Source organism: Corvus moneduloides, chromosome 18, assembly GCF_009650955.1.
Source record: "Corvus moneduloides isolate bCorMon1 chromosome 18, bCorMon1.pri, whole genome shotgun sequence".
Classification (NCBI taxonomy): domain Eukaryota; kingdom Metazoa; phylum Chordata; class Aves; order Passeriformes; family Corvidae; genus Corvus; species Corvus moneduloides.
In genome coordinates, this window is record NC_045493.1 from 7,132,738 (window position 1) to 7,154,861 (window position 22,124).

Here is a 22,124-nt window from a genome sequence, read left to right on the forward strand (position 1 = left end):
GGTCCCTCCCCTGGCCTGTGTGCTGCAGAAAATCCACCTCCAAGACACCAGTAAGGAGCAGAGGATCACCATGCAGTGTAAAAGAAAACTAGAACAGGCTAAGGTGACGGAGTCAGTTTAGAAGTGACCAAGCAAGCCATGGTGACCCAGTCAGCTTGTGAAGTGTGCATTTCATAGGGATAGGAAGGAGAAGGCAACGCTATCAGAGTTTTTCTAACAAATTAAACTCTGTCATACTGAGAAATACACAAGTTTTCCTGTAGCGGATTAGATTATGCAGAAGCAGCCTCATGTGACTCTGTTGTGCTGTTCTGTGTAGAGCCGACACTGAGTCTAACACTTTCATCTCATACTGCAAGTCAGTGATTAGTTCTGTAACATTGCTCAGCAGCACATCCTCTTGGCATTCAGCTAAACTCAAAGTCATTGGATGAAAGTCCTTCAGGTGGTTGCAAGCGGTTTTTGCAAAATTTGCAATGCAAAATAATCTTCAAGCCCATTTATTGGCATACACAAGTTTCTAGAGCACACTGCAAAGTCTGGATACATATGGTTGACCAGAAAATTTGTCTGTACATCTAAAGCCTCAACTCCAAAGAATCCTCTCTTGTGTTTAGCCCTAAACACCTTTGCACCCAACAGACACTCCTGTCACAGCAGGGCAAGTCACACAGGCTGACAAGCAAACCAGTCTCAGAAGGATGAGTAAGAGTAAACAGGTACACTCTTCTGCACTTTACGAGAGAGGATCAGAAAAATGCAATCCTACTGCTCATTAATGGCCAAAATTACTGTTCAAGAGACTGTCAAGAAGATTAGAAAAGGTGGGAACCTGTACAGTTAGCATGGGTATTTCGAAAGATGCATCAGTGAAAATGTATTTGTAATAAATGTGGCAAATATTTGACCAGCCACCTTTTCGTACATAAAGGTATTTTAATTCATTGGAAAGCATCTCCTACATGGCAAACTGTAAAAATAAACACAATGTATGTACTATCAGAATATTTGCAGAATTCCATATGTAAGAAAAATTTTTCCACTTCACTACATTTTTGAAATGCTCTTAATTATTGGTGGCAAGGGATGAAAAGAAAAAAGCCTGACTCAGTTTGCATGACTGACAATTAGAAAAAAGGCTTTTGGTCAGTTGAGCAAATATGATCTGGAGTCACTGACACATAAATGTGAAATCTCCCAGGGAGAAAAGGCACTTTTCAAAATAAAGTCATGCTTTGCATTCTGGGAGAAGCAAAAGGCAGACAGTGGATCTTCTAATTAAAACATATTCTAAAAACTTACTGTTACTGCAACATCAGCCTATTAGTTAGAAAACACAACCTATTCTTGCACAAACTGGGTATGGAATGGTGTATGTGGAGCACGTGTTTAAGGAGTGCCCGTGAGAGTGTACCACTGACAGAAAGCTCCCAAGGGGAAGAACTCCCCTAAAACACCACACAGCTTTCTGCAAATTCTCACAGCTCACGTCAGAAATGGATGATCTTACCGACTACTGCTAATTTACATCTATTCCCCAGAAGAAAGCTACTGTCTAGGTTCTCTCACTGATTCAGGGAATACATGGAAGTGAGGTCTGGTTTCTGCCAGAGCCCCTTTGTTACCTCAAAGGGACATGATACTGTCTTTCAAAATATTGAACCAATTCAGTGTAGAAGAAAGAAGAAGGATTTAAGAGGAAGTCAAACCTAGCACTACTGCCTTTTGCATAACAGCATCCATGGAAGCAATCCTTCCATCAAAATTTACTTGTCTGACTACAGAACAGGCACTGCATGTTGGAGCCACTTCCTCCTCCACTGGCATGAGGAAGTGAAAAGCAGCTCACTGGAGAATTCTAAGCAAGGAGTCAAACACTAAATGCAGTGAAGGGAACCTACAGAAACCCCTACAAGAGCAATAAGAAGGGAGAGACCACTGAGATCCCAACTCTCCCACCCAAGGTGACACCAGCAGGGCAGTGATGTGTCCTTACTTGGCTGAGCAGTCAATCAGGAATCAGTTATAAGGTACCTTAAAAATAGCAGCTATGATTGCTGTGCACACACACACTGAACATAGTACCAGAGTTTCAGTCTTTGCCTCTGTCTCTACAGCTCAGTTAATGACCATGTTGTAAAGCACCTTCCCGCTTTAAAAAATCCCCCATCAGCTCGTACCAGAACAAGATCCTGCCACTGCTGTGCTTCAGAGACCTTCAAAATAAGACACTGGGGAAGAGACCCTTGAGGACAGAATATTACCCCAAGACACTGCTGAAACCTGAAACAGATGAGGGCTGTGATATTTCTTGCCCATTGTTACTAGGTTAACCTTTCACCTGCAGGACTCACCACTTCCATTTGCCCAACCTGTGACAAGCTGAAAATAAAATCATTTTGACAGCTGTAAAAGGTCAGTTGTAAAAACAACGTATTTGTTTTAGCTCGGTACCTTACCTACAGTATCTGCCATTCATTACCACATTAGTGCACCCACAAAGGGAAAACAGATTCCTCCCTGCAGTGGGAGAATGATGACACCAAGGTGCAGGATGCTAAGCCCAGAAGCTCACATGTTATCACAGCACTTGTGAAACTGTATCTTCCAGCTGCAAGAACAGATCCAGAGATGATTTTACAAAACACCTGGGGATGCATTTAGGACATCTGAAATAAGGAGGGAAGGTAAGCTGGAGATGACCTTCCAAGTGCTGTTTGCAAACATCTGCATGTAAATGAACCTTATAGTGCCGTGAATGGTACAATCAGAAATTCACATATGGCAAACTCTGTTACTGGCAATGATTCATCAATGCTTCACTCACAGAAAACCTGACCTCCATTCTTTCTCTAAGACCTTGCAGAACATTCTGTCATGTTTTGTCAGGCTTCATGAAAGCATGGCGGTGGATATGGTGTGTTCAGGTGTGCCAGTCATTGATCTCACCAACACAGATGAGGCAGTCCTCAAGAGAATGAATCTGTTAATAACTGGCTGTTACCTTAAATAAATGGGTGATTCTTCAGTATCAGAATTTTCTTTCATTCCACAGTACCAAATGTAAATTATTTGGCACATCCTCAAAGTAACAATTTCTCATGTCAACCAAACCTCATACATTGCTACAATTAGTTTTTCTTGCACGCATTTCAGAAATGTGCAATCTTTGTAAAGTTACATGGATTTTATGACTTTATTGGGAAAGGTTAATAACTTCCCAAATGGAAAAGCTATCAGCAAGTTCTGTGCTCACAAACATGCTGGCCCTTGAACAGTGGTGCAGATGTCTTTCCCACAGAAATATGCTTGTATATGAAAAAAGAAAAAAACCCCATGATCTACAGTCCAGGGTCATGCTACAACTGCAGCATATGGCAATGAGTCAAAAATGTTCAGCTTTACTTGTTTATAGGATATTTCAATTGCCCCTCATTACCATTGACCTTTTGCTAACACAGAGCATTGACCTGAGCTAGGGTTGAATAATCCCTTGCCACACAAAACTGCTGCTGCAAAAGCCAAAGAATATTTGAGATACCTGATATTACAAAAAGATAACCAATGGCACATGTATTCTTTCCAGGCATGGTTTATTGAAAACACACCAAATTGTTATCCTACATACCTGGTTTCTAACAAGCATTCTACTTGTCTGCATTATGGAAAGATCCTATCATAATAATAATAATACATTCTGTCATGGTAACATTTGTTCTATGAAAAGCATAATCCACCTTTTTTTTCCTCTCCATACTTGTAAAATCAAACCATTCTAAGTGTTTCAGTTTATAGTACAGTGTAAATACAATGCAAAATCCCACCAGTCTAAACTACAGAGAGAATGTTGAGCAGTATTACAGAAAACACATTGATTTTTTTTTAAGTTCTCCTACCATGAAAATTTTAAGGCACATGAAGTTACAAACACATTAGCTACTAATTACCAGTAAGCTTCTTAGTCTAGTTATTTTGTTTTTTCTGAACAGTAAGAACCAGATTGGCAGGCCTTGTAGTATCTGCACGATTTTCCTCCTCGCCTTGGACTTCAGATCATCCTACCCTGATGTCAAGACAGAAAACAAAGGCTCATAGTATCTTCCCCTTAAATGCACTAGATTAGTTACTGTACCAGTAGATCAGAGAATTTCTCTGTCAAAGATAAGTTAACACCAGATTTTAGGGGCATCATAACAAAGAAATTTTGCAAGAAACTATGTCTCTATATAAACACCTTCAAAAACTCCACCCCAACAGCACAAACCTGCTGGCTGAAGGTATTGGCACACTGTAGGTTTCACTGAGCCAGCAGTCGCTCAGCAGATGAAGCTATAACCACACTAATGTGCCCATTTGGCTTCTGAAGCTTTGCTTACTTGAGGGTTTGACATGTGCATCTCTCTCACAGGTAGCTGAGCCTATGCTCAACCTTAAGGCAGGTAACAGAAGGTAACTCACCACCTTCAGTCTCATGGAACTGCTCTAGGAGTGAAAACTGCTTTGCCGAGCACAAGGCTTTCGTGCTGGAAAGCATTACTGAGACTGCTCCTCAGAGCTGGCACAAACGTATGACACTGCTGTAACAGACATGCCACCCCTGGCTTTCTTCATGTGTCAGTGACAGCAACTCAGTTCCTAGTACCCAGGTCAGTCCCTTTTGGGACATCTTGGCAACAGAGAGCAGATTTGCTTCCCTGGTAGAAGTGCATTCAGAACCGGAAGGTCTGAGCATGTGAGAGGAGATCTGGGATAGGCAGCAGTTAACGCCAGAAGACACTGAAGATCGGGACCTATGGCTGCCCAAGCTGTTCCCTAGGGAGCATTTCAAGTTGACAACACATCATGAGTTGCATTTATGGCTATACTGCTACTTACATCCACAACAGAACCAAAATGTCCTAAAACCTTGCCTTTTTGCTCTCCTCCTCGGATTCTGCAGACACAGTGACTGACCTGGGAAGCCATAAAGCACAACTGCTCACACACTCAACAGCTAAACTTGATGCTTCTCCAGGGTAGTTGGCACAAATGTTTTTTTCAACTTGCACAGCTCAGTGAAAATGCTTGAGAGATGTGCAAACCACCTTCCTGGGAAGAAAGTTCTGCAGTAATCACATGCTGTCAGAAGTCTCCCTCTCCCATGTTATCTCTGCCCTGACTGGGCCGTCAAATTTCCTTCTCCTCTTTAGGAGGAGTCTTGCAACACCATCACTTCCTTCCACAACCATCCCTCCCACTATAATTTCCGCAGGTAGAAATCTCTTCTACCCCAGCCCCTTGCAGGCAGATTCCCTCTGCTTTCACAGTGGAGCCAACAGGAAAAGAGGAGGTCACATACCTGAGCCCTAAAAAGCACTGCCTGCCCTTTAGCAGGAGACTCCAGACCCTACTGCAGCATTAGTCACACACACTGCCGCTTTCCCTTCTTTACATACAGTCCCTGCTGCCAAAATACAACAATTACGGCTTCATCCACCCACATCCCAGAGCAGCTCAAACAGCTAGTCACACTTGTGCCAACAAGGGGACAGGTGAGGACAGGGGTGGGCACACATTCCACCAGTGAGCTTCTGTCCATAAACAAAAAGGACATTAAATTACCAGACCTGGTTCAAGGTACCCTGCTTTGGACCTCAGCAGGTGGGCTGATAATACAAGGTGATAGTCTCACATCCAAGTCATCCCCCAATCCATTTTCTTTCCTCACCATCCAAACAACAGTTTGTTGCAAAGAAAAAACCCCACAGTAATGTTGAGGATGGGTTATTGCTACATACTTGGGAATTAGTTGTCAATGTACGGCATGGGAAAGGTGGGGGTTTGATGTGTGACTCCCAGGGGAAGCCTTGGCCCATCAACTTGGTATCCAACTTCTTGACATTGCATCCTCTGATTTTCTGCAGCAATAAACCATGTTGTCAGCTCACAACTCTGCTGGCTGCTGTAACATCCCCAGGAAAACAACACTCTGCTACAATGACCTGGGCAGCCAGTGCCATCTAACCTGACAAGGATGGTTCATGGTGCAGTGTAAATACCAAAAAGACTTTTGGGAGAAGTGAGATGGGGTCTGAATCTGCTTCTCAAATATCCTTAGTGGTCTTAGCCCACTAATGACTGAGATCATAGTAGACTCAACCCAGACTCTGAGTGTCCCTGTAGTGTCCCACTAAGAGCCATGGGATAACTAGGATTGGAAGTCATGACCATAATCGGCCCCAGTCTCTTCATTTGCCCCTACCTGTGGTTTTCTCTGTTAACTTCTTGCTGGCTTTGAAATATCTGCACAATAACTAAACCACAAAGTCTTAGCAGAGACGCCTTTCAACAGTCAGGTCTTTATTTTAAGTGAACTTTTGCTCAGACTCCTTTGGTAAATATATGGTTTGAAGTAGATCAGGGACAGACTGACAGCACGGCCCTTCTCTTAACACTGTTCTAATCAGCTACAAAGCAGGTTCCATTGCTAATTACTGAACGTTTTTAAAAAAATCCTTTCATATACAAAAAGAATACACCAAGTACATAACCAAAAGTGATATAAAACTCTTCTGTGTAGCTTGGTTAAAAGGGTCTCCGCGTATTGGCAGAACAAGTATGAAAAGAGCACCATTGATATAATATACAGTCAGACGATGTACCTGGTTTCATTGCCACACTTTTTGTCTACACAGAGAGACGTTGCCCCGACACAGATAGTCACAGGTGCCTCTCTTTGCTTCCCTTGATCCGCTGAGCATCTTTGGCCCAATAGGACTCTCATGCAGGTGAAAAAACAAATCTTTGCTATGTTGATTTGCTCCAAGCAACTTCACCTTCCCCAGGATCCAGAAGTGACACTGCAACGTATGTGGAAGATGAGGGTCAAAAAGGGAGGGTGTGAAGCAGCACACGTATCATCCAAATCACTGACAGCTTCTGGCATCAGTCTTTTTCCCTGAATCAACAAATGCTTCCCTCTCCTGCAAACTACTTTACATGGTTTTGTTAACCTATTCTCTGCACAACAATATATATATATATATAGATATATAGACTTTTTTATTTATATATATGTATTCATGTCAAATTTTTAATATACTCAAGAAGATACAAAGCTCTTGGTACTTGCTTTTTTTTTTAAGTTTTAATTTTTTTTTTATAAAAAATGTAATGGTTACTATAACAGTAATATTTTGGGGGCAGTGAGATTGTTGGATACTTCCCCTTTTTAGTTACAAAAGGAACGGCAGGCACTGAAAACTGCAAATGATGTTTGCTAGACTCAAAAATGTGCTTTCCAGTCACACCGTTTTAGGAGCTTGTTTAAAACTAAATGTGGCAATCAAAGAACAGTGGCAACCAAGTAAAATCAGCAAAAGTCCTCTCATGCTGCTACTGAGACATTTGCTTCCTATTCTCATCTGCTGCCCTCTCTTGACCAATGCCTGGAGAAAATCAGTGATCTGAAGTCATTTAGTTCCTGGCATTTCCAGATACCACATTTGCAGAGTATGTTCTCTTGAGGTAAACATTCCCCTACAGAAGGGGGGCCTTGGCATCCTGGAGGAGAGCCGCTGCACATGGGTGATTTTCATGCCAAATGAAATATTCCATCTCAAAACAAAAGCAAAGGAACACAGAAACCATGACAATGATTTTAAAATGCCAAACCAGTTCCCTTTGTGGCATTTTTCATAAGAATCTATAGCCCAAAGCAAACATGGATTCAACACTGAAAAATTTACCATCAAATATAAGTGACAGACCCATCTCAAATTTTATAGCGTGTTCAAAATAAGACATCCTACAAAAAAGCTCCTATTTCCTTCAATGTCTTAACAGCTATGGCAAAAGTAGCTAATCATCATCAATGCAACAATGATACATTTAACATGAAAAAGCTCCTTACTGCAATCTTTGAGAACACGAAAATAAAAAGCCAGCCAACTCCATTTCTCAGCACAGATTTCTGAACCAGGGACACTGAAACCTTCCATAAACTGCTTTTCAATATGTGGAAATAAAACCAGAGACGTTACAGAATTCAAAAGGCAGAAGTATTGTACACCAGATTATAATGATAATATAGCACTGTGATCGATATAGCTTACTCTAAAAGCAGATTATACAGCTTGCATCAATTTTTTCATCCACTCTCCAGTTCATTTAACTAGTGTTTAATAGTTTTTGTTCTGCATTTTCTCCCTTCATTGAAATCCAATAAACCCACTCAACATTCCTGCACTTTCTGTGGGAATAATAAAGAAAACCTAAACATTTTTCAGAAAGCTTTCAAAAACGTTAAGAGTCACAGTTCAAAAGAAATCTCCCAAAACAAAAACCAAAACAATGAGCCCCAAACCAGAAAAGTGCTATTCTCCTCATGGCTACACCTACGATATCATTTCAAATATCCCGCAGTTCCTCTCTTGCTGTGAAGATGCCGCATGACCTGCACTTCTCCAGCTTGGCACCATCCACACGTAAGAGTCACCTAAGAACGCAGCCAGCTACATGGAAGCTTGGATTCTCTTGCTTTTCTTCTTGCAGGAGTGGAGGGAGGGCAGGGGAGGCGGTGGCTGTTTCTGGTGGGAATGTCAGGGAGTTAAGCAGCAGAGTGTCTCGCTGTAAGGCATCGTGCTCCGCTCGGCGATGGCACTCGGGTGGGTTCGCTCCCCACGCCCTCCTGGAACCTGCAGCCCTCCCAGTCTGAATGGCAGTGGTGACTGATGAGATCCTCTGTGTCGATTCAATGTTTGTTTCTCCCCCTCAATTAAAAAAAATGTGGTTGGACTTTAGCCCTGCAAAATAAAGTCGAATCTGATTAATACCAGTCAGTAACATGGCCTTGGTGATCTCCATTACCTCGTGGTAGGACAGTGACTGGAAGTGCCAACCTATGCCAACACATGGGTTCCTTGAAGGGTATGTCTGGGAGAAAATAAGCATAGACTTACTTTTTCAAAGGTAGGACCCCACCTGTAGGGCTTCTCTGCTCGGAGCGGAGTGCAGGAGGTGAACAGGCACCACATGCACATTGATGCCAGCCCTGTGCCTGAGCCACCACGGCCGATCACGCAGCGCTGAGCGGCCATGGGTGGCCAGTGGTGCCAGGACCTGCTCCGTGACAGCACCTCACAATGCTGAAAGGCTCCTCTGGGCAGGTGCTTCCAACCCAGAAACAATCTGTCAACACCTGGCATTTCTACTAGACTGAAAGGAAGGAGGGGGAAAAAATATCCAACACCACCATCCAAAAACATCCAGGAGTTTTCTCTCCCACTAATGCAAGGGATTTCCATGTAGAATTATGGGGGTGGATGATGGTTCACGGTTTGGAATTTGGGCCTTTAAAGTCTGTTGCCCACTCTGATGGGAAAGTTGCTCAGTGCCTTCATGACAGTCACTAAAATTTTCCTTAATCATAGCCAGGGGCACAACACCTGCTGTTCCAAACATAGCATCCTCTGACGGAGTGCCAGAAGGTATCATTGGGGTAACTCGAGCAAGACAGCAGGACACAGATGAGCAGTGGCAGGAGCAAAGAAAGGCCAGTGACATTACCGAGGAGCTTGGCACGTGGCAAAGGCAGACAACTAGAACACAACAAAAAGGCACCTTTCTTTAGTGATACATGAAAAAAAAAAAGAAAATGAGAAGTGGGAGCTGTGGGTCACTGTTTATTGTGTAACCAATATCATCTCTCCTTGCAAAGTAACTTGTGTACAGTCAGCAGCTTTCCTGCTGTAATTCGTGGGAACCTCAGGGGACATCCAAAAATAGTCAAGGATATGTTTTTTCTTAAGTCTCAGGCTAATCCTTATAATGAGCATAGAGGGAGAAAAATGGTTGGAAGCAGGAACACACTACTCAAATTCATTCCCATGGCCTAACAGCAGAAATATTTCACATTTCAGCTGACAAGCAATCATTCAGAATATTAACTTTCTGCCTGGTTATTTGACAGGTTATTTTTTAATCAAACAGTGGTGTTTGATTGTATTTCATTAAAGATACACTGAATAATATAAACACCACCTTTTTTTTTCCAAATGCATTTTCATATATCTGTAAGTTAGCAGTTAGATTTGAAGAGATTCCACAGCTATACAGATCATGCACAAGAGAAAGTTATTCACTAGCCCCAATTACCATTAAAAGGACCTACCATGCATGCAAATTAGACCCAGGAGTCAACAGGCTGGGGTTTAATGTCACGGGCATCCACCAGATTCACCGAAGCCCTGTTACTCCTGTTAATGTTTTTCCTATTTGTGTCATTCTGCAGCACAGGGTGAGGAGTTAAAGCAAAACAGAGCGGATTAATCAAACAAAACCACCAAACAAGTCAGCTTAAAGTAGCACAAGGGAAAATTAGTGGTAGAGAAAGAAACACGATCAGCAAAGGCACAATACTGACAAAAGCATCTGCAACAGCCAAAATGCCACACTCCCCTGGATTCCCACCCTCCCCTGAGCTTTCATATGGCTCACAAGCCACAACTCCCACAGCCACATTTGTGTTTGGCAGCACAGGGAGGAAAAGCAGCAGCTGCTCAGCTCTGCCCCAGGTCAGGGCAGGGCTGTGCACACCTTTGTTGTGTAGAACAGCCTGGATTCAGGCTACCCCCAGGTATTCAGAACCAAGAGGCAGCACAGGCTGTGGGTCACACACTGTTGAGGTGAAATGGTTTTTCTCTCTCTCTCATAAAAGCAAAACAGCCACTTGCTGAACTCTGGTTGTGCTTCACTTCAGTAATACACTGGAGTTAGGGCTGCTTGATGTGATTCTGAGGGTTGTATTGGACCACTTCAATGTATTTTCAGTGGCAAAAGTAACAAGTACTTGTTAATTTTCCTACGTTAGCCTATTTTCCTCAGAAAGACATTTTCTGCCAAGCTCCTATTGATCAACATTCTTATATAACTTACTGCATCCATTCCTGCTGCATCCTTGCAAAATGTACTGGAACTGTGATGAGGGAATTAGAAAGTTTATTTGATTGATACTGGCTCAAGCAGGGGCATCTCTTGCCAATTGGAGGAAGGGGACACATTGTAAGACTTCAGTAATCAGCTTAAAAGAAGTCCAGGCAGATTGAAGCCACTCTCCAGGGCGTACCTTCATGGAAAGGCAGAACACAGCAGGAAACGCCTGACTAGGCAAGTTATAACAGGCAGGCTGGTGCAGCAGGACATCTTCCTTGTTCACCATCTATGGAAGTGTTTTCTCCAGATCATATTTTTTTATTTCCCTTGTTCGATGATGGTGGGTTTGCCTTTCAACTGACTGAAGTTTAACTGTTTCCACTCAACATGAATCACCTGGATTTTCTGGTATTATCAACAGTGTGCTAAAGGTTATTAAGGACAGCCTTCTGCACACTAGCAATAGTGTCTCCTACCACTGACTCTTACTTCAATGAATTCTCCTTTTCCTTCTCAAAATTACTCCCCCAGGTGAAAACCCAAGCTTGTTTTTAGGCCAGGGAGAACTGGTGGCCACAACATTAACAGACTTTTTAAAAGGTCACTGAAAAGGTACAGCAATGCAACAGAAATTACACAGAGCCTACTGAGCCACATTCGCACACAGCCCACAATACAAAAAGCCTTGTGGAGTAAGAATTATCTTTAATTATAAAGTTGTCTAAATTTGTATTTAGAAGGCACACACATAATTGTGCATGTCTCTTCTTCCCTCTCCATCTCCCTGACCCATGGCTGTGGTCCACCGTCAGGACTGTGAATGAGTGTTGCAGAAATTGAGTACTGTTCACCACACTGCTGGACATGGACACACAAGATCACACCTATTTCTCGTGGTGAAGACAATAAAGCAGCATGACAATCTGAAGAGACTTGTCAGAACCAAGTCTGAGCACAGTTACACAGCTCAGGGCCAGGGAATGCTGCCTGGACAAGGGCGACAGAACAAACACTTTCTGTTTTTACAGCCTCATCCATTTACAAGAGTACAGCAACTACCTGCATTCGCTCCTGCACCGGAAAGCGTCATTTTGTTTTTATTTCTAGCTAGCCAAGTGCTAAATTACAAAATAATGCCTTTATGTGAAATAAGAAAAGGCCCTTTACAGCCCCCTGGTGAGTAACTACCCTGTGTTTCTGACTGAGGACACTCGATTCATCTCTTCCCAAGGCACTAACTAGCACTCAGCAGTAAGAGGGAGCTCACTTTTAAAGGTTCCTTCTCAGAGGCATCCCCTGTGTCATCACTGGTCTTGTACTTGCGCTCCTTGTCCCGGTGGTCGATGGTGGAATATCCATCTGAGGAGAAAGAACAGGACAGTCAGGCATGAAGTACAACCAAGAACAGAAATAGAGCTGATGTAAGCAGAATTCTTCAGCAAAGGAAAAGGAAAACAAACCACCACAACCCAAAGATGCTGGCAGCCTGCTTCTCACGTGCTCCAGCTCTGAAATTTCATTTTTACCAGCTAAAAACAAACAGAGAAGCCTTCTTTTTATAGCACTGCCAGATGCTGGCACTCATTAGCAAACAGCACTGTTTTCATCCCAGCCTGCTGCACTTTTTAGTGTGCCCAAGGAAAGCAGCAAGTTGTCATCTCATGCCCTGTGGCTAATGAGCTCCAAATTCAGCCCAAATCCCGTGTTCCTTGCTTAGCAGCCTGATTAATTGGCTGTGTTCATTCTCTGAATGCTCTGCAGCCTGTTCCCACTTTTCCTGAGCCTGACTACTAGCAGGACACGACAGTAATTTGGAAGAGTCCCCATCAGAGCACTGACAAAGAGGGCCTGTCGAGTTGGAAGAAATCTCAGTGCAAACCCTGCTGTGCTTGGGCTGTCTTTCATTACGAAGCAGCACCTGTTGGTGCCTTTTCTCCTGACAACTAAGGAGGAGCATGAAAGCGTGATGAACACAAGGAAGGAAACTGTGAGAGGGTTTTATAAAGAAATGGCTATAATTACTTCAGAACCTCTGCTTTGAATCATTGTCAGACAACGCAAAACTTAATTTATTTTTGTGATGCATCAAATTTCCCTCATTATCAGTGACAAATAGATCCTCGCCTGCTCTGCTTTGACAGCTTTGTAACCTGGAGTTAATGACGCCCGAGTTTATAGCTCCCTGTAGGCTTTTGTTTTCTCCTATGTAATTGAGGGATCATTAATGCTTTTTTTGTCCTGACAAACAGTGTTTTTAGAATACCACAAAAAGTTTTACATAAACTGTCAAAATGCTCCTCTCTCAGTTTTTTACTTGCCTGTAACAGGCCATTAAGGAGAAGTGAGTGATGTATTTGTGGGGTTCCCATGGCACTGTTTGCCCACATGACAACTGCACACACAGCCAGGTCAGATTGAGAAGAGCTGCAGTGTTCTGTGTACCTCAAACCCAAGTGCACACAGACCTGCCAACAAGCCCCTGAGGCAGGATGTATTTATGACATCAAGGGCAGTAGGAGATGATTTAACCACGCTGACCAAAAATAACTAAAGAATTCTGGAGTTATACATGTAGTTCAGAGATCATAAAGCATGGAAATATTTGCTACACAGCACTTAACTTACACTTGTTGACAATCAAGATGCCTGATATTCTTAGCTATTCCTTTTGAACAAAAAAAAAAAACAACAAAAAAAACAAACCAGCTGCACCCAGCTACCCAGCCAGCACTTGTGGAGGAACTCACAACTGGTAATTCTCTTTCAAATGACAGGCATGAACACTGCTAGCAGGCTGTGTCCTGATCTACAGATTCATCATTTATTTAGGACAAAATACTTCACAAGAGTATGTATTAAGTGATGGAAAAACAGAAAATCAAACTTGGAGCAACTGGGTGGTAGCTTTTTACAATCTCATGGTAACTGTACTCACAAGGATGTAATAGATCACTTGGCATTTTTTAGTGCCATTATCATGGGTGATCCACAAACATTTCTAAAAGGGATTGCCAAGACACAAAGGAAACCTTTAAACTACCCCCAGAAAGCAACAACCACTAAGTGAAGGATGGCAGCTGTGGTATTTCCCAGGGAGCAAGGTTATTAGCAAAGACTGTAATCATAAAAAATAAAAAAGAAAACCAGATCTTTAATACCACTAAAAAATTAAAACTCCCATGCTTAGACAGGACACATCAGCAAGATTTTTGCACTGGCAGTAATCTGCCAACAAAGAACACTCAAGAACTTTGCTCTTTGTATCTAAATTCCAACACATTTTGTATTTCATCCTGCAGGCCCCTGGACTGCACACAGACCAGCACTGGTGGCTCACGTGTCCAAAACCCACACACTGTGCTATGCCTGTCAAGATAAGCAGCAGCTGAGATAGGAAGTTCATGATTTGATCAAATGAAATGAGAAATATCTTGAAGGAGGCTGCATCAGAGAAGTAACACCTCACTGCCCCGAGAACGATGGCTCTGCAACGAAGTCAGAAATACTGCTTCTCCCGTGTTTCAGATTCATTCTAAGAAGCGACCAGAATTAATTGCTTCTGTGGCATAAAGAAGATTTATACGTATCTTGCTGCTCCAAGGTATGAGTGCATCATTTTGACTTAATACAATCCCTTGTATAGACAAAAGTTACATTGGTCAATAGAGGAATATCCCATCCTTGGCTTCTTCTCTCCCTCAGCTTCCTGCTTATTGTCATCTCTATTGCTTCTCTATCTCCCACTCACTCTAGAGCAACATTTTTATGCCACCACAAATTACAGGACCAAATAAATGCCTGCCAGTGTCAGTCCATCTGTGTCCTCACACAGCTCTCAAGTTAAAAATACCAAACCTCTAGACCCATCAAAGAGCAGGAAGAGGAGGAAAAAGGAAAAGTCATGCCTGAAGATGGGCATGGAAGACAGTGGCATCTGAACTCTGTCTCTGGTCTGAACAATTTCACCTCCCAGGTGCTCCTGAGTGACTGCAGGTTAACTGAGGCACACACAGAATTTTGGAGGATGTGGCATAGACTGGAGATCACAGCTCTGCTGCCTCTGCAGACAGCTGAGGGTCAGGGTCCCAGGCACAGGGTGACAGTGAGCACTGCTGCTCTCCAGCCTGCCTGGAGCTGGGAATGCCTGACAGACCTCTGCATCCCATGGTAAACTGTGATAGAGGTTTTCCTCTATCTCCCAGCACACCCACACCCTACCCAGGCTGTTCCACTGTCCCAGACAGCAGCGATCTGACTGGTCTAGTACTGCCAGTTGATGGGGAGTGCATCCTTCTGCCTCCCTAAACACTGATAGCAAAGTGATTTCCTCTGTTGAGAAGGATGACCCCCACATCATTAGCAAACAAACTGAGACAGCACCAGCAGTTTTCTTTTTGTGATGTTGAAGAAGAGCCAATGTGGGTTAACAGGAAAGGCCCAGGCACCAGGACAGCCTGAAAACTGGTGAGAAGAATCCACAGAGGAGGGGCAGACAGGTGGGGATGTTCTGGAACCATCAGTCCTGTACTCTGCAAGGGATGAACACTGGGCTGGAAGGACGTGGCTGATGTACGGGCAACTCTAACCTGTGTGGCATGGAAATCCATGGAATTCTGCACTGGCCCACTATAACAATGTTTAAGACAATTACAGTTCAGTACCAAGGCAGTATAGCAGAAAGGTTAACTATGCAACTTGGAAGCATCTGAATTAAATGAAATAAACACAAAGCTGGAGACAGGGAAGAATTCTCTAAATTAATATAAAGTGAATTTAAAGCAGAAAGATCTTAGAGCAAGTGAAGTCACAAAAAGAAGACAAGGGAAAAATAAGCAACTGAAACCAGGGCATACAACTTTCTGGAAAAAAAATAACTGGGATGCAGGAAAACTTTCTCTGGTACTCTATCATGCATTTTCTTGGCAAACCAAATTTCTTGGTCTTTTCTGGAGGCTCTGGTGTGGAGCATATGGGGATATAATCGAACTGTTTACTGGAAGCACAAACCCAGAGACTGTATGCTGGTGTTCTGCTCCATGTATCTACCAGTTCATTCCAGAGTGGAAAAAGAACAAAAACTCCAGAACACAACAGTCCATAATGAAGTTAAAACCAGAAAATACAGTCCAGAGCAGCCTTCTCATGTTAGTATACCCGTAAGATAAAAAACATGCAGCATTGGAAGAGCCTGAAGAGATAAAACGTTATTCCAGTTCCCTGGAATTAAGGATAGCGAATGGGATAAATTAAGTTAGTCTCTTTTCAGCTGACCTCTGAAACAGCACAAAGTTATAGTCATATTGGAAGGAAAAGGCAATCAAGAGCTGGGATCAGGAAAACTTGAGAGATTTCATCTTCTAAAGGTGATAAAAAATTGGAGAACAGCACGGCCCAGAGAATCTGCCTGATGCTCTACACATGCTGTAAATTTGCATTTCGTTTTGTAGTCAGGGCTGTACCAATAACTCCTGAGAGCAGAAGGCAGCAATTAATACTGAGACTATAAACAATCAGCACTGCCCATTCTGCAGCACCTGCCAGCACACAGCTATTCCTGCCAGGCAATCCTCTCTGAAGAGATTTTCTTCCATTGTGAGAACAAATGTTTCAGTGTTCCCTAAGGCAAAATACATATGGACAGTTGATTCATGGCAGGTGGCATCTCATTTTTCCAAGAATATAAAACGTAATAGATACCTGTTATTTTACTTTCTGAACATGCTTGGCTTTTTCTTGGCTCTAACTTGCTATTTTATTTAGCTACAATCACTAATAGCAGTATATCAAACTGTTTGATCTGGAGGCATTAATATAGGTATATTTAAATAAAAATAACATCAACTGGAAGGAGTAAAGCAAATTCTCAAGGGACCACACAGCAACTTTATCTACCTTGGTGAAGAAAAAAAAAACCCTCTAGAAGTTTAACACTACAGAGCTTATCAGTCTCAAAGCACATCCCTGACAGTCAGTGGTGGTTCTCACTCTACAGGAAAAACCAGGCTCATTTAGATGCAGGTAAATGGAAAGCAGAGCCATGAATATCACACATACAAACTTATTTTTGGTTTTACCTACAAAAGCAAAGGCAGAACAGATTTAAACACAATGCATTGAAGTAAATTTTCAACTCTTTTTTTTTTTTCCTTCTGAATCCCAGAGACTTCCAGATCTGTAACAGGGAATGCAGCTGCCTCAGGGGCCAAAGAGCAGAATGAAAGCTGGGTCATTGTATCTCCAGTATATGTATAAAGTAGTGAAGAAATTGGTGTGCACACTCTACATGCATACAAAGAAAAAAAAGAAAAAAAAAGGACGACCAATCTTTTGTGAGGTAATGCTCTGTTTTTAAATGTCAGCTTTATCCATCTGAAATAATATCTCCTAGAGAAATAGTTGAACTTTCCTGTGAGCGACAGTGTGCTCTATTGGAACAGACAGAGTTTGATCTATGACTGAATTTACCTGGGCCAAGTTCATCCATAGGTATCATATCACGACTCCCAGACTTCTCATTATCTAGAAAACAGAAGCATTGGAACAACTTGAGTTACATTTACTTTCCCCAAAACTTGGTAGTTTTGAATTAGTCACAGAACCAGAGAGGTCCATAAAGGATGAATGCAGAGATCATTGTAAAAAAACTCCCAAACTATTCAACTGTTATCCATTCAGAAAGGGAAGTCTGAATCAAATTCCCCACAGAGCACACATAATCCATGTATTTTCTGCTTTGGCACTGTAATACAGAACTTTCTCTCTCGAACAGAAACCACAGTTCTGCTTTGGACTACCTACAACTATTAACAGGTTTCTCTTTGGTCTCTCCAGAATAAAAGAAAATAAGTAAGGGTGCGGCTTCTCATGGCACACAAGCCAATCCAGCAGCCTGCTGAGCCAACAGAAAACTAATCCAAAAAGAAAACAAGTTTCTTGTCACATCAGCAAAGTGATCCAAATCATCCTCCGTCTGCATAACGTGCCAGGTTTGATCAAAGACAGGGAAGGTGGAAACAGGCAGGGCGGTGCAGGGTTGTTGTTTCTGCCATAACCTGCAGTTAAACCAGAGAAAGTGCACCAGGCAAACCCTGCTCTTAGCAACCAGAGCCAGACTCAGAGACACAGCCATCATGGTGAAGTCAAAGCTGGTGCTACAGTGGTGCTGGTGTGCCTGTGCCTCATGAAAAAGCAGAGATAGGATTAGCTGGAGCTTGAATAAACTAATTCCAATTAAAAAACCCCGCATGGTGGAGGAAGAGGCTGTGCCAAAATGGGCACATTTATTTAAAAAAGGGAAAGACTCCAATACAGAGTAGGGGTAAGGTCAACCCCACTTCCAGGAAGATTTAACTGATAATGCTGCATCCAAGTTGAGAAAACAGTATCAGTAGTGTACATTTTGTAAGGGAAGAAATACTATCCATCTCCAGGTGATAAGGACTGGTTGAGACTGTGGGGTAAAAATCACCACATGAATAGTGCATTTTTACCCCCTCATGCTGTAACACAGTCATGGCAAATCTAGAAAACAAGTACAGCACTATATGAGAAGTGATAAAGAGCAGAACTGACCTTGACTTTTATCCACCAGAGGCAAAGTGCTGTCGTCGTAGCCAGACCTGCCAGCAGTACCTTTGGAGCCCTTTGGAGCTGCAGAAACAGACTACGAGACAAAAACCACATAAATACCGAATTTCTACTCATGGAAACTGAACAATAAAAATAAATGAATCAACAGCAGGAAGAGAGATTATAGAATGCTGCTAAGCCCCCCTTCTGTTGATAATATGGAACTGGAGTATTTTTTATCTTCATATAGATTTGATGAAAATGTTTCCTCCCTGTTATCTCAATGGCAGCACTGGTGCTCTGTAAAATGAACAAAACCCTTCCACAAGAAAAGGTGAGGAGGCTGCATGTCAAGCAGAGGTGGCTGCCCTAGGCTGCAGTACAGAATGTTTCAAATGAGACACAACTAAGACAAGACATGCTAATTCTTCCTCCAGTAAATTGGGGCATTTGGCCTGTACAGGATGGCAAACTCCCCAAACCTAAAGAGCCACGTTCCACAGATCACAGCAAAGCACAGCCAGCAACTTCATGCAGGATGGCGTGACTGAGTAAGGTACAATCCATTGTGCTCTCACCTGGAAGAACAGAAGTGAAAACTAAAATCTACAGACTGCAATATTAGCCTAAGTAAGGACACCTTCCACTTAGGCCTTTCCAGAACTAATTTAAGATCCAGCACCTTTACCTGGAAGTGTGACTTGTTCCACCCGTCCTTCTGAAGGGCATTTCGTAGTTCTTTATAGCTCCAGATCATCTGAAGAATGTGAGATGCTGCTTTTGTTTCTCTGGGAGATTGGCTATTTGCAAGATAAAATTACAGCTTAAGTAAAAAACAGTGTCAGACTATTTGTACGTTAACACCTAATACTCCATACTGCTATTATTTGAACCTGTAAGTTATGGGATATATGTGAAATCATTCAGTGACTTCTTCATATCTATAGGTATTTGCTGACAAAAACAGAAATCAAAATGTTATGGATTTTGCACATTTCTGTGTTTTCACGCATATTGCTGGACAAGCACTGAGGCCAGGGTGACCCTTTTGTCTTGCAGCTGTCATTAACAAAGAACAGATAGATTCCATCCTTCCTGGATTTATTCAGGGAAAAAAAAACCCAAACAAAAAAACTATTCTAAGCCACTTTTCAAACCTTCACCCCAACGTACACATATTCCTCACAATTCAGTGAAGTTTCTCCATTGTTTAAAATACCTTGCACAGTAATTTTGGTCAGCAAAAAAAACAAGCTGTTTTTAAATGGAAAATGAGATTCCTTACTAAGTCAGTACACAGACACCTTTTATAATATAAAACAGGCCTAGGTTTTTGGTGGCTCTCATATTTCATAACAATACAACCCAAGAAAGCTACTTCAGCCACTCTCCCAAAGGTTTGCAGCAAACACACCTACAATGTCTAACGGGCTGAACTACACAAAACGAAGTTTCCTCTACAGCAGTCAGAACACAGTTTTTAAACTGAAGAAAATTTGTCACTTCTAATTACCACCACCAGCCCTTTGGCCAGAACAATTACTGCACATCATTAACCATTTCACTTGAAAGAAACAGATTTCATCACTGGCATTCTAGTAGTGAAACACTGCCACAGAAAAAAAGCCTCCCAAACTAAAACCAAAGATCATGGCTTCACTGCAAATGCTGCCTGGTAAACGTATACATGGTGCTAAGATGTCTCTGACAAGGAGAGAGCACGTCTTAACATGACTGAAGTGACTCATCAATTAACCTTTTTCATCAAGTAAACCTTTTAAAGGTGCTGCTTGTTTTTACTTTGTATATATTAACTGCTGAAATTACGGCTCTGAAATGTTGGGATGTTCCAATACCTTCACAAAGCAAAAGCTGCTGTTCATAGTGACATTTTCATGTTTGCAAGGAGTTCTTATGCATTTTGCTTTCAACTGTCACTTACCTTGACTTGCTGATAGCTACCAGCTTCTGAATGCCCTGTGTCTGGATCAGAGACCTTGCATTTTCTGAGCTGTCAGTAATGATTTCATGGATGGTATTCAACACTGCAACCACTGTATCCTCTTCCAGGTTCTTTGCAGATCTCTGCTGCCTGCTGGGCAAATTTCTTACCAGCTCACCCATGGCATAACTACCTACATAAGGGGAAGAGATACCATTAGGCAGCCCTAATAATCATTTCAGCTTTCGATCCTGAATGATTAAAGCCAATGGTGTTTGCTGTGTCAGAAAAACCCTTATAATGTATGTGTTTTAAACCTCAAGACTGTAACTTCACAGGGTATTTATCATTCATTATTTCAAGGTGACTGACAGCTGATAAAGCTAAGATAAAGTCCTTCATCATGGATTCTGAAAGGTATTGAGGGGGGAAAAAAGCCAGTTTTACTTAGAATTTTACAGCCAGCACCTATCATATTTTGCAAAGCCTGAGGCAAAAAAGCATCCGGTAGCTGCTGCTAATGCCACGTATTCATGGTAATACACGCACACGGCTTACTCAACTTAGCCTTGTAATAGGCCTTCTGGGGCCAGGTGTGCAACCATGCATTTATTAACCTTCCCCAAGAAAGGTAAGAGTATTTCCTCCTGGGTGCAGTTAGCCTTCTCCATGTATAGTACTGGAGAAAAAACCAGGGAATCTGGACTTTATCATTCCCAGGTATCCATCTGCACCATTTGCCTGGCTACACTTCTGAACTATAAAAATTAGAACCTGAAATATTAAGGTAGAATCCCACCTTGCTAGTTGCCAGTATCAAGTTCAGTGATGGTCCCAAACATGTGACCAGTATTTCCTGGCCTGACAAGGTTACAGTTTAAACAAATACCTTAGTTAAATACAGAAGTCATCTAGAGGAAAACTCATCTCAGCTGAATCTTTCAAGATTCCTGCTTATGGGCAGCTGAATGTTATTTACCACTTTGGATAGGAGCTAGAGCAGTGCTGAACACCAACTTGAAGAATATTAAGTTGTTTAGTGTCCAACTTCTCAAGTACCCACCAGGCAAAAGATGAGAAAGGAAGCAAAAAAATGAAAGGTACAACTTTAGAGCTCCCTGCACTTCCCCAGGTTAGCTCAGCATGCCAAAAGCCACACTCCCACTCTAACTGGAATAGCAGGCAGGCCTAAGGAGCAACACCTCTGTGACGTGTGACTATGAGCACAAGTCCCATGCTAGCCAGGGCTAAGGAAAACACAAGAAACCTCTTAACCTATCCAGCCCTCTGCACATCTACACGCACTCCTCTCCTGCAAAAACCTACACCTAATGTTACTCCCAAGTTAGAGATTTCCCTCAAGCCACAGCTTGAGTGGGCTGGAAATACATTCTGAGCTGACGGCCCCCCACTTTGTGGCTACAGCGTAATCCCAGATAGCCTGGATGGAAACTGCAGAGAGAACGAATCCTCAGCCCAAGGGACAGAAAACGTGAGGTCTCTCAAGGCTCTCAAAGATCCCAGCCTAGTCAGAAAAGTTCAGAAGATACCTATGAGATCTTTATTGCGACGATCCATGGAAAGGTTTCTCAGGGCGATGGACACAGCCCTCACAACCTTGTCTGAGTCAGACTGGAGCAGCTCCACGAGCACTGGCAGCCCCCTCTCCTTCCGCACCGTCGCACGGATGTACGTGGACCAC

General features: G+C 42.5%; 1 protein-coding gene across 11 annotated transcripts in view; it reads right to left on the reverse strand.

Annotated features, from left to right (window-relative positions):
• Nucleotides 1-3,574: 3,574 nt before the first annotated feature.
• ARVCF (ARVCF delta catenin family member) overlaps nucleotides 3,575-22,124 on the reverse strand; it is a 258,278-nt gene continuing 239,728 nt past the window's right edge. For 10 of the 11 annotated variants that reach the window (XM_032127686.1, XM_032127688.1, XM_032127687.1 and 7 more), the window contains 8 exons: nucleotides 21,973-22,123; nucleotides 20,423-20,615; nucleotides 19,169-19,280; nucleotides 18,484-18,574; nucleotides 17,377-17,430; nucleotides 12,179-12,270; nucleotides 10,151-10,264; nucleotides 3,575-8,783 (listed from right to left, as the gene is read on the reverse strand). In XM_032127686.1, coding sequence (XP_031983577.1) covers nucleotides 10,163-10,264; nucleotides 12,179-12,270; nucleotides 17,377-17,430; nucleotides 18,484-18,574; nucleotides 19,169-19,280; nucleotides 20,423-20,615; nucleotides 21,973-22,123 — 795 coding nt within the window. In that variant the 3' untranslated portion in view covers nucleotides 3,575-8,783; nucleotides 10,151-10,162. The remainder of the gene's footprint in view (nucleotides 8,784-10,150; nucleotides 10,265-12,178; nucleotides 12,271-17,376; nucleotides 17,431-18,483; nucleotides 18,575-19,168; nucleotides 19,281-20,422; nucleotides 20,616-21,972; nucleotide 22,124) is intronic. The other variant, XM_032127690.1, reaches the window with a different exon arrangement.